The sequence below is a fragment of the Penicillium bovifimosum genome (genome assembly GCF_028826915.1).
Source record: "Penicillium bovifimosum strain IBT 22155 chromosome Unknown utg000005l_segment0_segment0, whole genome shotgun sequence".
Lineage (NCBI taxonomy): Eukaryota > Fungi > Ascomycota > Eurotiomycetes > Eurotiales > Aspergillaceae > Penicillium > Penicillium bovifimosum.
In genome coordinates, this window is record NW_026622714.1 from 1,929,233 (window position 1) to 1,944,247 (window position 15,015).

General features: G+C 51.7%; 5 protein-coding genes across 5 annotated transcripts; 2 read left to right on the forward strand and 3 right to left on the reverse strand.

The window, feature by feature from the left end:
- Nucleotides 1-511: 511 nt before the first annotated feature.
- Nucleotides 512-3,124, reverse strand: hxB (putative molybdenum cofactor sulfurase protein (HxB); the record flags this gene model as incomplete). The annotated part of the gene is made up of 3 exons (XM_056666644.1): nucleotides 512-1,391; nucleotides 1,444-2,977; nucleotides 3,031-3,124. The coding sequence occupies 3 exons, from the start codon at nucleotides 3,122-3,124 to the stop codon at nucleotides 512-514; spliced, it is 2,508 nt and encodes an 835-aa protein (XP_056520240.1).
- Nucleotides 3,125-4,726: 1,602 nt separating this feature from the next.
- N7515_005901 (mitochondrial 54S ribosomal protein mL59) lies at nucleotides 4,727-5,391 on the reverse strand (the record flags this gene model as incomplete). Its single annotated transcript, XM_056666645.1, has 2 exons — nucleotides 4,727-4,774; nucleotides 4,837-5,391. The coding sequence occupies 2 exons, from the start codon at nucleotides 5,389-5,391 to the stop codon at nucleotides 4,727-4,729; spliced, it is 603 nt and encodes a 200-aa protein (XP_056520241.1).
- Nucleotides 5,392-5,854: 463 nt separating this feature from the next.
- On the forward strand, nucleotides 5,855-8,200 carry N7515_005902 (putative mRNA splicing protein (Prp39); the record flags this gene model as incomplete). The annotated part of the gene is made up of 4 exons (XM_056666646.1): nucleotides 5,855-5,935; nucleotides 5,997-6,212; nucleotides 6,285-6,388; nucleotides 6,823-8,200. 4 exons carry the CDS (start codon nucleotides 5,855-5,857, stop codon nucleotides 8,198-8,200), a joined length of 1,779 nt encoding a protein of 592 aa, XP_056520242.1.
- A 710-nt stretch (nucleotides 8,201-8,910) lies between these two features.
- On the forward strand, nucleotides 8,911-11,400 carry prp28 (mRNA splicing protein PRP28; the record flags this gene model as incomplete). Its single annotated transcript, XM_056666647.1, has 2 exons — nucleotides 8,911-11,168; nucleotides 11,244-11,400. 2 exons carry the CDS (start codon nucleotides 8,911-8,913, stop codon nucleotides 11,398-11,400), a joined length of 2,415 nt encoding a protein of 804 aa, XP_056520243.1.
- Nucleotides 11,401-11,725: 325 nt separating this feature from the next.
- On the reverse strand, nucleotides 11,726-14,494 carry N7515_005904 (M1 family metallopeptidase; the record flags this gene model as incomplete). The annotated part of the gene is made up of 3 exons (XM_056666648.1): nucleotides 11,726-11,851; nucleotides 11,927-14,294; nucleotides 14,346-14,494. The coding sequence occupies 3 exons, from the start codon at nucleotides 14,492-14,494 to the stop codon at nucleotides 11,726-11,728; spliced, it is 2,643 nt and encodes an 880-aa protein (XP_056520244.1).
- Between the last annotated feature and the right edge of the window lie 521 nt (nucleotides 14,495-15,015).

Sequence of the window (15,015 nt, forward strand, 5' to 3'; positions counted from 1 at the left end):
TACCCCGGATCAGATGACGAATGGGAACCTCCGTACCCACGAATGGCTTCCGATCCCGCTGGAGCCTGGAACCTGGTGGAATGCTCGTCTTTGGGTCCCATGACTAACATCTCCCATCGATCGCCTGCGAAAGAAAACTGAGAAGAGTCTGTCGAGTCTTTATGCTACCTTCAACCGAGAAGCGATGGTAGATCATCGGGAGAGGTAAGAAACATCAAATGGAGATGTTTCCGCCTGAGCATGGTGAGTACGGAGTAGTGCCTTCCAATCTCGAATATCTGGAAACAAATGGAATTCCCAATATTTATTTCAAGAGCGCGAAGGCAAGGACTACTGACAAGGCTGACGTTATGGCTTTGCTGCACCTTTTGCCAATCCTAAGAATAAGATTGTTGTCATTTCTGCTGTTGGCCCACCCTATGTACAAGCAGCCTATCCACAATAACCTACGAGAAAGAGATCCCGAGAGATCACAATAGGTATACACCGAAAATACAACTCCCAATGCTCATTAATCCCGATATGATGGTACAACCACATCCCCAACCATAACCGTCCTGCGGTCAGGCTGTTCCAAGTCATATTCCAGTTCCTCCGGGGAAAGTGTGGAGTATTTGCCAAACGTGACCTTCCCATCGATATTTCTTGTCTTGGCAAGCGTTGAAAAAGGTTCATCTCGTCGGGTACCGGTGAACTGATCTATACAAACCATCTGGCATCGCTGGCATGAATCCAAAGCATCGAATCGAAGCTGGTCAGGCCCGATTCGAAGAGATGACCAGCGGTCCTCCGCATAGGGCTGCTCGACGTCGCCACGACGAGCCAGTCGCTCCGCGACGACAATATTACCACGGAAGACATCCGCTGCAACTGTCTTGCTGCTCCCATGCTTAGTATTTGCTTTGATGGTTTCATTCAGTTGGTTCACAGACGAACGTGAGACAATGAGGATTGGCGACTCGTTGGATAATGTAATTGGCATACGGCCATTCTCCCGCACCGGGGGAGGGAAGTCCGGGGGGAATGAGCCTGGCATGATGAGTTTTCGAAAACGGTTCTTCCACGTAGTTTGTGTGCGCGGTATCCGTGAGTACCGGTTGGTGGTCTGCGTAGGGAACCGGGCAAGGGTGCATGGCACTCCTAAGAAGTCTGAGAAAAACGCAGAAACCACCGGTGATGTATAGGCGTGTAGAGAGATCGGATCGCCGCAGACTGTCGTAGGCCTTTTGGCGGAGCTAGGGCAGAAGGAAGTGGATATGGCACTTGTATCCTCCCAGCCAAGGGAAATCTCAAGGCTGACTTGATCTGGTGCGGCTATTGCACCACAGGTGATTCGAAGCACTCCTCTTTCAAGCTCAATTGATGGTCGTATGAGACACATACGAGGATACCTAGTGAAGTTAGTATAGATAATCTGGATGCGCCTTTTCGTACTGTGATTACCTTTTCTGATTCAGAGCTGCGCCAGTCCCTTGATGAATCAGACACCATTCTCTATCCCAAGCCAATCCCTCTTTCTTAACTTCCCAGCGCTTCCCATTGGGTATCTTAAAAGGACCGCAACTCTTGATTGGGAAGACTGCCAGGCTCTCAATGTAGAAGTGCGGTTCAACGACCTCATTGTCTTCCAACGGGGGGTTGAGCGCAATTATAGGCGGAACCTTCTCGACATAGAACTCCTCGATGAAGTTAATCAATGAGTCTATATCTTTCATATTTGTCATGGCTCCGAAACTGACACGCAGAACACCCGTCGGTCTCCCTCCTAGGATGTCATGGTTATCACCGCACCGTAATCCAGCAGAGTAGTGGCGGCGAAGCTCAGCTCCAGTCCACCCAAGCGAGGAAGCTGTTCCACCTGGATTGCACACGGATCCAGTGCGTATCTGAACGTTTTGCACGGTAGCCAACTTTTCCACTTCCGTCTTTGGGACCCATTCGCCACGGCTATTGCAAAGGTTGAACGCGATAATTGGACCTTGGGCGGTTGAATTGCCATACGTAGAGCTTGGCGACTCATAGATTTGACAGACTTTCCTGTCGTTGAAATGTGCCAACGAAGAGAGTCTATCATAGGTTTCCTTCGCAAGGAACTCAGCGTGGGCCGAAATATTCGCCATCGACCCGAATAGACGCTCGTGCGTATCCAAAGCTGCGTCCAGAGCTATGATGTTATGGAACGGGAGGGTACCATCCTCCAGCCGCTCATGAATGGAGGATTCCTTCTTAGCGTGCCATTGTACCCCGGTGGCCACGACCATATCGACGGTGCCTCCACCAAAATATTTCCGCCGCTCAAAGGCCCGTGCAGCGCTTTTGCGAACGATCAGAGCTCCCAAATCTGGGAATCCAAATATCTTGTAGAAGCTGAGGACGGTGAAGTCCGGTGCAGATGCAGCCGGTCCCAGGTCAAGTGGTGCCGTTGATACCAGCGATGCAGCGTCATGCAGAGTGTATACATTCCCTCCACTTTCATTCGCTGCAGACCTGATTTGTTCGGACCAGCAGCTAGGCAGGCGCCGACCGTTCATGTTGGATTGTGCTGGATATGCAAGTAATCTGGGTGCTTTTGACTGGTCGGTAGCCAGCTCGGATATCTTGGCCTCCATCTCATTGTCGCTTTGGAAACACTGGTATCCCATTTCTGCCAGTTCTCGTACCCCGACAAGACTGGTATGGGAATCAATGTGATACCCATACCAGAATCCGCGGTGGTCGAAGTCCCGGAGTGAATCTGCAACTAACTTGATGCCAGCAGTTGCGTTTGCCACAAACACAAGGTCAAATTCGGCCGGGTCTGCATTGAAAAATCGCAACATACGGACGCGAATATCATCCGTTCGTTGTGTAGAGTTCTGTGACGATAAAGACATCGAATGGGGGTTCCCAAACAGATTTGACGTCAGATCGCGCGAGAAACTCTCGATCATGGACTTAGCATAGGGTGTTGTCCCTGCATAGTCCAAGTAGGTTGTTTCTATAAGCTAAAGGTCAATATAACGTTGACTTGGAAACTAGGGGCACCTTTACCATTTAGTAAAGGATACTCTTGTTCTCGTATTATATCCACATCGGCAGAGTAACCTTGACTATACTTGGGATAGGTAGAGCCTTGTCGCTCCATCGTTCAATATCCAAATGATCAAGTTGCAAGTTGGTGGAGAGTAACGGCCTCGTTCTGTTGGGACTCCGTGATGTTTGGAGGGTGGCAAATGCACCAAGCCTGGTTGTTCCGTGTCTTCGCAGATAAGAGTATACTCTTCATGAATCTCTCTGGCCATATGATCAGCCTCATAATACAAGGATTGAGATAAATCCAGAAATAGACTGCATGCCCGCGAGGTGCGACCGTGCAATTAAACAGTCTGAAGGGAGAAGGTAGAACTTACCATAAATGAGGCCGATGAGTGTTTAGATTCCCGTCGGAGGTTACCGATGCGAACGAATCAGTGAAGGGAAAGGCTGTTCAAGTCAGAGGAAAATGCGGGTGAGTTCAGGAGGTTAACCCTCCCCTTCTGACGCCTTTTATAAGACTTATAATACTGCCCGAATGTTCAATGTTGAGGTCTACTGCTCATCTAAACATCCCCCGCACATACTGCCCCCGGGATGTGGCAATAGACTTCGACATAGATAATCAACCACTTCGGTTGATCTCTTCATGTTCTCATACGCACTATCTCCCATTGTATGCACACTAATCAGCCTAGATCCCGCCCCCAGAACGTGATAGTAGTACTCATGTAGTCAGATATCACTTGCATACTGCATACACATTGGGCAAACCTCGGGGTGATGGGCCGATGGCCTTACACCAGCATCATGTTGACTATCATTTCTCAGAATGACCCCCACCGCGGTAATTTGATATCTCTTTAACCAATCAATCAATCTTAAGGGATTTGCTTACATCGCTCTATATCGCTGATCCTATAATCATCTAGCAATCAATGCGTGACCACCTGCATAAGTCTCGAGGATGCTGCTGGGGCCAGAGTACTACCAGTAGTCTCATCACAATGTCAGCTTACCCTCCCATGTCAATCAGGTAGTATTCAATTACCAACACACTGACGGGAACAAGTACTGGCCGCCTTATGCGGCGGGTGTATTACTTAGGCTGACCTTAGGACCTTTCAAGGGAGAACACATCTCCGAGACTATAGCTAAAGACGTTGTAGTCAAACAATCATGTCGACTGTAGTCAGCCTAGCCAACCTTTAGACCACTAGACCAAAGGACTCATCTTGTGATTGTTTGATCAATGAGACATTAACAGTACATTCCAAATTTCTTGCATTGAACATCACTCCAATATCCCAGCATAGTGCTGACGTCTTGCGTGCTGGCCTACCTAGAAGGTAACTGTTGAATACTACGTCTTCAGCATTCAGCGCGGCCCGTGGGTTCCTCCAGGGGTTCGCCAGACGAGACTTTTTGGTCGGAAGTTGAGTCCTCAAAGGCCTGCTAGATGACAGACCTGCTAGAGTTGTGCAGATAGATCTCGGGTGCCATTGGGCTATGGAACAGTATGTTGTATTGTACAAATAGGGTTGAAAGTGAACTTCGAAGACAAAACTCCGTCCCAAGCTCATGCTATGGCTCATGCATGTGATGGCGCCTACCCGTTATCGGTAGGAATCGGCAGAGCATTGAAAAGCCAAATGAACTAAACAGCGAAAAGAAAAAGGAAAGTGAAGCTGTTCCGAAATGCGACGGTGGGGCATCACGATGACCGCTTGGGCCACTGTCTCCAGCCGCGGCCATGACCTCTCTGTTGTTGTGCCGAGTCAGCGTTGTTCCCAACAAATCATCTGGAAAGAACCAATGACTTACCTGCTTCCACATGCGGACCATTTCCGGCATACCCTCCATAGCCTTGCGACGTTCCTCGAGACGTGACTCCATGGTACGCTCCCACTTGTGACCCTTGACCTTGTGACCAACACCGGTTCCCTTCACCTGCAAACCACGCTCCGCGCGGCGTGTTTGCTTGAACTCGATTGATTTGCGGCTAGGAGGAAGAAGCGCATCCACATTGTATTTGATGGCCAGCTTCATCAAGTCCGCCTGCTGCCGCAGCCCATATTTCGGCGCTTCCCATTTACCATAGCGCTTGTGCGGAAGGAACGGATTCCGCACTTTCTCACTAGTGACAAGGAGTGCACGTGAAGGAGTCCAGCCAAACTTCTTCTCTCCTGGCGCACCCTTGGCATCACGATCGGGCGTGTATGGCGATTCTACCTTCTTTGGTGTGTAGTCTTGGTCTTTTGCAGGGGCAGGGCGGCGGACGGCTGCGGAGTGGATTTGTGGAGGATAGCGAGCAAAGAAATTGACCAGGCGTTTGGGGAGGTTATCCACCAGAGTGGTAACCTGCTGTGATATCTGCATGGTGGATGTGCGAGGTGAATTGGGTCTGTCCCAGTTTGCGCAGGTGAGTGCTTGGGACTGCGCAGTCAAAAAGTTGATACCGCCCGGACTCGCGCTAACCAAGTTAAGCCTCACTTGGGGCCTTATCTAAGGTGTATTACTGCCGTGGCGCCTCAGCCGTGAGGCACCAACAATTAGTCATTCTTCCCAATCAGGTGTTCGCACGGACCTCATACTGGACAGGCTCGTCGCAGGCCAAAACTCACCGCTTTAGTAGAACCAGCCTCTCGCCTCAGGCATCCGAATTGCTAAACTAACTGTCTTCGGCTTTTCCGTCTCGATTCAGCTCCAGGAAGTCTCTCTCTCCTCGTGCACCCTCATTCTTACCGATACTACTACGCTATCCATACTTGTAAAATAATATCGCCATTGCTCTCACTCTGTGTCTGCACCTTTCGCGCACATCCCCAGCAGCATTGCGATCATGGCAGACATGCACCTGCTAGATCAGATCGGCGGCACTGAGGAGGAGAACGTGGAGTTCAAAAAACTCGAAGTCGAGCTGGTGCGTGTTTCGTGCTATTTTGAATGTGTTGTTCTAGTTTCTGACGTTTATTTCCTCATAGCTTGATGATCCCGACAACTTTGAAACCTGGGAGAAGCTGGTTCGCGCAGCGGAGGGCCTGGAAGGTGGTATCAATCGCAATTCCAACCCCCAGGCCATTACGACCGTCCGACACACTTATGACCGATTTCTTGCCAAGTTCCCTTTGCTGTTCGGATATTGGAAGAAATACGCCGACCTTGAATTCTCCATCGCCGGCACCGAAGCCGCTGAAATGGTACGCATAACGTGCTATTTGCGCGCCAGCCCCTCCTTACCCCATGATGGTTACTGATTCTTATCCCTCTAGACCTATGAACGGGGAATTGCCAGTATAGGTTCATCTGTTGACCTTTGGGCCAACTATTGCGCGTTCAAGGCTGAAACTTCGCACGAAGCCAGCATCATTCGAGAGTAAGTGAAAGTAAAAGAACGCCTCCTCCCTTTCCCCTATAACCGCTACGGACACAGCTCGTGAATGCTCTCGTATGTCGATCACATGATTTCCGGACGTCTCACTGTTCAGTGAGATACGTTGATGGGCGAGAGGCCAGTCCCTGCTATACAACCCTGATTCAAGTGAAGTTCACTTCTCACCCACATCTCGCGTTTTTCCTGTATCTGACGGAAACATCACTCTATTGCGTCGAAGACCACGGATAGTCCCGTTTGATTGCCCTTGCTGGAACACTGGGTGCTTACCCTAGCGTATTACTTGGGTTTTTCACAAACGGGCCGAGTTTACTACTCACGTTTGCATCCCCCTGTTACTTTCCAATCTCCCACCACTCCTATCCCGCCCACCAGGCGTATTATCCGAAACCTGATGCTAATAAACACTCAAACAGGCTCTTCGAACGGGGTGCAAGCAGCGTGGGCCTTGACTTCCTTGCTCATCCTTTCTGGGACAAGTACATCGAATTCGAGGAACGACTTGATGCCAATCCAGAGATTTTTGCCATTCTAGGACGGGTCATCCATATCCCTATGCACCAGTATGCTCGTTACTTCGAGCGTTACCGTCTGATGGCGCAGACCCTCCCTGTTACTGAGCTCGCCCCCGAGGAGACCATTGCCGCATTCCGCGCCGAGCTTGAGGCTGCATCGGCCCAGCTGGGTCAGCCCCCCAAGGCCGGAGCTGATTTGGAGCGGGACCTGCGGCTGCGCGTGGACACTTACCACCTGGAAATCTTTGCAAACACACAAGCTGAAACCACCAAGCGCTGGACCTTCGAGTCTGAGATCAAGCGTCCTTACTTCCATGTCACTGAACTTGATGAAGGTCAACTGTCGAACTGGAATAAGTATCTTGACTTTGAGGAAGCGGAGGGCTCATTCGCCAGGACTCAGTTCTTATATGAACGTTGCCTGGTTACTTGTGCCCATTATGATCAATTCTGGCTCCGCTACGCCCGCTGGATGGCTGCGCAGCCCGGCAAAGAAGAGGAGGTGCGAAATATCTATCAGCGGGCCGCCTATCTCTATGTCCCGATTGCCAACCCGACAGTGCGACTGCACTATGCCTACTTCGAAGAGATGTCAGACCGCGTGGATGTTGCGAAGGATATTCATCTCGCTATTCTCATGAACCTTCCCAGCCATGTCGAGACTATCACTTCACTCGCCAATCTGTGTCGTCGTCACGGGGGTCTCGAGGCAGCAATTGAAGTCTACAAGAGCCAGTTGGGTTTGGAGCAGTGTGAAATGGCGTCTAAGGCTGTTCTCGTCTCCGAGTGGGCTCGCCTTCTCTGGAAAATCAAGGGCAGTCCTGATGAAGCTCGCAAAGTCTTCCTTGAGAATCAACAGTACTACTCCAGCAGCCGACCGTTCTGGGCCAGCTATCTCGCCTTCGAGATTGAACAGCCTACGAGCGCGGATACGGAGTCTGTTCAGTACGAACGTATCAAGCAGGTTATTGCCGACATCCGGTCCAAGAGCGCTCTGCAAGACGACGCTGTCAAGGAACTTGTCCAGATTTACATGCGGTACCTACTTGAAAGGGGCACCAAGGACACCGCCAAGGATTACATGACCTTGGATCGCGAAATCCATGGCCCTTTGTCTGTTGCTTCTGCTCGCGTTGGCGGCACTGCCGCCGTGTATCCCACCCCTGCTGACGGACAGTTCACTTCGGTTCCTCCCCCGCTACCCACAGATGCCGTCGCAGCTGCCCAGGGACAAGCGTATTACCAGCAGACTCCGGTGAACGGTCTCCCTGCAGCTTAGATCTTACGCCCATCCCCTCGAGCCGACGACTGCATGTTTTGATAACCTTTATATGAAGCGGTCCCTTTTCGAAAGATACGCTTGCCCCCTTTCCCCTTTCCCCTTTCCCTTTTCGGGTTTTTGTCTTCGTTACTTACCCTGTCTCACTGATTGATTCACTGGGTGGGTGGTTCGTTCCGATGTAGTATTATCCGTGTTGTCCGTGGTGGGCACCTTTTCTTCCCCTTGTTGTCTAGCGATTTTGACCCAGAACAAGGACAGTTTCTTCTCATCCTGGTCAGATTGACGGGTGTCTCATTATAGCTTTCTGCTACTTGACACCCGCTTCTGACCAAATCGAGATTGGATCCCACGGGACCAATTGTATTCTAATCTGGCTTCTTATTTCAATGAAACTTAATGCCACGTCACAGATGGTGCACTCCGATTGTCTCAAATCACACAGTGAACATGGGTATCATACACCTGTACTGTGTTCGTAGTTGAAGATACATCCCCAAAGTTGGTGGATCCTTTTGCTATCACATGCAGATAAACAAGTCACGTGGTGATTATTATCACGTGCCCACGCTTTTGGCTCTTATCCTCTTCCGTAGAAATTCAAGATCACTTCCCTCCGAACACCACTCGGAGTTTCAGAACTACGTACCATCTCTTTCGCCATCTTAATCATGGCACAGACTTCGGAGGTGCGCCCTCCACCCCCTCCAATGGACCCTGTTGCGCGCCCGCCCACCCCGCCGCCGCCTCCTCCAGAAGACTTAGCGGCACCTCCGCCTCCGCCAGACAGCGGTGTCCCTCCGCCTCCTCCGAATGATGTGCCACCTCCTCCGCCCGTGGAGGCTGGCAAGAAAGAGAAGAAGGGATGGGGCGCAAAGCGTCCGGCAGTAACTCCTTTGAGTGTTGAGGAGTTGATACGCAAGAAGAAAGACGCCGATGCGGCGATGGCGAAGGTAAGCATCCCATCCCCCAGACAAGCAGAACACCCGGTGCAGATTCTGACATCCACCCTTTCCTTTCAGCCTAAATTCCTATCGAAAGCAGAACGAGAGAAACTTGCGTTGCAAAAGCGAGCCCAAGAAGTCGAGGCAGAGCGCCTGGCCAAGGTCCGCGCCGACGGCGCTGATCGCAATGGCCTCACACCCCCAGAATCATCAACCAGGCCTCCGGAGCCTCGCAATTCTCGAGGGGACCAATCGTCACGACATGTGCCTACTGGCCCGCGAACGATGTACGACGATGCCCCATCAGGGCCTGCTGCGATGCGGAAGGGGGGTCGACAGCACCGTCGCGACAGGGACATGTCGCCACCTCCGGCGAATTTGAAGAGCGAAAAGCGCCTTGCCGAAGAGGATGAGGGGTCGGCTCAGGCCGCATTGATAAAGAACCGATACATGGGAGTCGATCAAACGTCAAATTTCTCGGCAAAAAAGAAGCGCAAGCGTACCGCCGATCGCAAATTCAACTTTGAGTGGAATACCGAGGAGGACACAAGTGGCGATTACAATCCTCTATATCAACACAGACACGAGGCGAATTTCTTTGGCCGGGGTCGTCTAGCAGGCTTTAGCGACGATGTGGCGGATGATGTTACTCGCAAGTATGCGGAGGCACTGGCGAGTCGCGATAAAGAAGCTGGCAGCGCGCGAGCTCAGCAGATATTGGAGATGGAACGCCGCCGACGCGAGGAAAGCACGCGTACACAGATTGACAAGCATTGGAGTGAGAAGCGCTTGGATCTCATGCGCGAGCGAGACTGGCGTATCTTCAAGGAAGATTTCAATATTTCGACCAAGGGTGGCAGCGTGCCCAATCCTATGCGCTCATGGGAGGAGAGTCAGCTGCCGAAACGTTTGTTAGAGCTTGTTGATCGTGTTGGATATAAGGAGCCGACGGCTATTCAGCGCGCAGCTATTCCCATAGCCTTGCAGTCGCGTGACCTTATTGGTGTCGCCGTCACAGGTTCCGGTAAGACGGCCGCATTCCTTTTGCCACTACTGGTATACATTTCAAATCTACCGCGACTTGACGAGAATGAATGGCGCAAGAACGACGGGCCATACGCTATTGTCCTGGCACCTACCCGTGAATTGGCGCAGCAGATCGAGATTGAAGCAAAGAAGTTCACAGGGCCTCTTGGCTTCAACGTGGTCAGTATTGTCGGTGGACACTCCATCGAAGAACAAGCCTTTAGTCTGCGCGATGGCGCAGAAATCATCATCGCGACACCCGGTCGTCTTGTCGATTGTATCGAGCGTCGCATGCTTGTATTGAGTCAATGCTGCTACGTGATTATGGATGAAGCCGATCGCATGATAGACCTTGGATTCGAAGATTCCGTGAAAACAATCCTAGATGCCCTCCCAGTGAGCAACCAGAAGCCGGACACCGAAGAAGCCGAGAACCCACTCGTAATGAGCAAACATGCCTACCGCCAGACGATGATGTACACAGCCACCATGCCTCCCGCAATCGAACGCATAGCCCTCAAATATCTCCGCCGCCCAGCAACCATCGCAATCGGCGGCGTCGGCGAAGCCGTCGACACAGTCGAGCAGCGTGTCGAGATGATCTCCGGCGAAGACAAGCGCAAAAAGCGCCTCAACGAGATCCTCTCATCAGGCGAGTTCCGGCCCCCGATCATCGTCTTCGTCAACATCAAGCGAAACTGTGACGCCATCGCCCGCGAAATCAAACAAATGGGTTTCTCCTCCGTCACACTCCACGGCTCCAAAACCCAAGATCAGCGTGAAGCCGCTCTCGCCTCCGTGCGCAATGGCTCAACGGATGTCCTTGTCGCCACCGATCTCGCTGGAAGAGGTATCGATGTGCCGGACGTCTCTCTCGTCATTAATTTCAACATGGCAACCTCCATCGAAAGCTACACCCACCGTATCGGTCGTACCGGTCGTGCTGGAAAGAGTGGTGTTTCTATTACTTTCCTAGGTAGCGAGGATAGCGATGTCATGTATGTTCCTCTCCCCACTCCTTATATCCTTTCTTATACTTTATGAAACTTCGTTTACTGACCACTCTCTCGCAGGTATGATCTCAAGCAGATGCTTATCAAATCGCCCATCTCGCGTGTCCCCGAGGAACTGCGCAAGCACGAAGCGGCGCAGTCTAAGCCGAACCGCGGACCTGGTGGAAAGAAGATCGAGGATAGTTCTGGATTCGGAGGCAAGGGAGGATGGGCTTAGTCCTAGGTCTGTATCCCATGCTTTTAATGTTCTTTTCTTACTTTCTGGCGATACCACGATGCTGTGAATGTTTGAGCATAGGACCGGTTTTCTTCGCCAAGGGTTATGCTGTATTCTACGATATTGCTTCTTCTATATACCATTTTAGTCTTCGCGCCTATTATTGCAGTCGAGTGGAGTTTGATTTTCAGGAGAAGCACAACCCGTATGTCAATGTGCGCAATATGCAGGGATCCAAGAGACAATAGCCTCAGGCAACTTCTAGAGCTATGAAACAGTGCTATGAATATGAACATGAACACGGCCAAGTCACTTTTCTCTAAATTTACAGCTTGCTCTGTAGGTAGCTGTTGCTGCTCAGCCACTCCTCGACATCGCCACGGTCACGCTTGATCCAGTTGATCTTGGCGCGGATAGCATCGAGACTCTGCTCAACAGCACGATCGAAGCCCTGTATAATAAAAATTATCGTCAGTAAAAAGAAGGAAAAAAATACGGGTCAGATACAGCACTACAGTCTACTAACCTTAGTGTCCTTGGCAGCGAAGAAGTCCTCCACATCCTTCAACTGCGCCTCAGTGCAGAAGCTAGCAGTGGTCAGCTGGACAACAGTGCCCAGCATGCCGAGACCAGGAGGAAGACGCTTGTAGATAGCATCCCAGTTGGACTTGAGCCAGTTCCAGCGGGCCTCGATACCAGCCGGGTTGCTGCGGAGACCGCCGAGCGGCATGTAAATATCCTGGCTCTTGACCTCATCGTTCATAGCGAGACCAAGAGTGCGGGAGATCAGCTCCGGGTCCTCGGAGGCACCGAGACAGCGCAGAGCGGTGGTCTTCTCATCGGAAGTAGGTGCGTTGCGGAACCGGTCCAAGACTACCTCGTACTCCTTGACGCCGCCGTGCTTCAGGGCAATAGAGTAGACGCTACCGCGGATGTTGGGGTGGATGGCGGAGAGATCGCCGGCAGCGAAGCGGGCGAACATGTCTAGGGCGGCCTTGACGACGACAGGGTCCTCGGCCATACCGGCAGAGCCGAACATGAGAGCCTTGAACTGCTGCTGGATATGGTCGTCATTCTCGGGGAACTCCCAGCCAATTTCGTGGGCCTTGGGGGCGACCAGCGTGCGCTGGAAGGCCTTGAGGGCATCCTTGGTCTGGTCGTTCTCAAAGAGCCAAGCAGCACGCAGGGTGCCAATGCGGGTCAGGATCTCGTTCCAGACGACGAACTCTGACTCGGTGTCGAGGCCCTGGAGCAGGGACAGCATGCCGGAGGTGCGCTGGAAACCGGAGGCGGCTAGTGCGCCAGAGTCGGCAATCATGCCGGCACGGTCCTCGACACTCAGACGTCCATCGCGAGCTGCCTGGCCAAGCTTCTTGAGACGCTCGGGGCTGTAGGCGGTGCGGAAGATGGCGGAGTGGTCGGCATTGAGCTTAAAGAAGTTCAGATCGGAAACGGGGAAGTTACCCTCACGCTCGGTCAGCATGGTGTCCTCGTCAACGCCCTTGTCCGTGCGCAGGCCGAGCATCACAGGGAAGAGAGTCTGATCTTCTTCGGGACGGACGTCACCAGTGCGCAGGAAACGGTTCTGCTTCACGTGAATCGAAGAATTGTCCTTGTTCTCAGTGACGCTGAGCACAGGGAAGCCGACATTCTTGGTCCAGATGTCCATGACCGACTTAACGGGCTTGCCACTGGCATCACCAAGAGCAGCCCACAAGTCACCGGTCTCGGTGTTGCCATAGGCGTGCTTCTTAATGTAATTGCGGACACCCTGAAGGAACACATCTTCGCCCAAATACTTGGAAATCATGCGCAGGACAGAGGAGCCCTTGGAGTAGGAAATGGCATCGAAGATCTGGTTGATCTCGTCAGCACGCTTCACAGGCACTTCAATGGGGTGACTGCTGCGTAGCGAGTCCAGCGAAAGAGCACTCTGCAGGTTATCGATAACATAAGTCTGCCAAACCTTCCACTCCGGGTAGAAGACGTTGCATGAGTACCACGACATCCAGGTTGCGAAGCCCTCGTTAAGCCACAATCCATCCCAGAAGTCCATGGTAACCAAATTTCCGAACCATTGGTGGGCCAACTCGTGTTGAACGGTCTCGGCAATACGCTCCTTCCGGGACGCACCACTGTTCTTCTCGTCCAGCAACACATCGACAATACGGTAGGTAATCAATCCCCAGTTCTCCATGGCTCCTGCACTGAAATCAGGCACGGCAACCATGTCCATCTTTGGTAGAGGGAAATCACTATCAAAGGCCTTCTCGTAGAATGCTAGCGTCTTGGCAGCAAGCTCCAATGAGAAACGACCGTGCTCAATATCCTGATCGGGCGTAGCGTAGACACGGACCGGAACACGGAAGTTCTTTGTCTCAATGTACTTCAGATCGCCCACAATGAAAGCGACAAGATACGTGGACATGAGGGGCGAAGTGGTGAATTTCACAGCCTTCTTCGTTCCCTTGACTTCAGTCTCCGTGTCGACATCCATGTTACTCAAGCAAGTCAAGCTCTTGTCTGCAACCAATGTCACGGTGAACTTGGCCTTGAGAGCCGGCTCATCGAAACACGGGAAGGCCCGACGGGCGTCCGTCGGCTCCATCTGAGAGGAGGCAATGTACTTGGTTTCGCCGTTCTGCTTATAGGAAGACCGGTAGAATCCGGCCATGTTGTCGTTCAGAATACCAGTGAAGGTGAGCTTCAGCTGAGCATCTGACCCCGCGGGGATAGCCTGGCCGAACTTGATAGTCGCAGTCTGGGCATCCTTGTTAAGGGAGATATCGGGCTTGGAGTCTACCACCGAGCCCTTAGCTGAGATCTCTGCGCTGTGAATCTCGATCTCGTTGGAGTTGAGGGTGATGAAATCGGTGTCTTCGGTGACATCAAGGCTGGATGTACATGTTAGTTACTGATATACAAGCTTCGGGAAGGAAACATACTCAATAGTCACAGTTCCCTCGTAGGTGAACTTCTCGAAATCAGGCTCCAATGTCAAATCATAATGTTGCGGCTTGACATTCGTAGGAAGGACCTCACGGCCCTGAACATTGGTGGACCCGGAGGCCTCGCCGCGGCGTGAGCTGCACATTCTGCGGTAGGAACAGTAGCGTTTGGATATTTGTGATAGCGGGGTATTATAGCGACGAGAATTCGACCGAAGAACTGAAGCTTGAGGAGAGCGAGCGGAGACAAAGAGGGGGGGGGGGCTCTGGCGGAAATAAGCGGTGGCTTTGCTTGCTGCAGAAGCACACGCGTGGAGAAACGGCGCATAAGCTCCACGAACCCGAACACGGGAAGAGAAAAGGAGAGAAAAGAAGGGAAAGAGAGATTAGTATATTAAATAATTGTAATTGAACCAGAGGGAGAATAATTGGGACCAAAGACTCGAGACCAAAGGACACTCGCAAAGGGAAAAACATGAGAGTGTCCGGCAGATTACAAGGCGGTGAATGGGACTAGCGGCAGGGCGGGTTTTGTCATTTCTTTCTTTTTCTTTTCTCTTTTCTTCATCAACGCAACTTCACCCAGTGGATGTCCAATTTCTATATGACAGACAACTGATTGGAACATCTTTTTACGGTGTTATTGCAAGACCATATACCAGCAAGT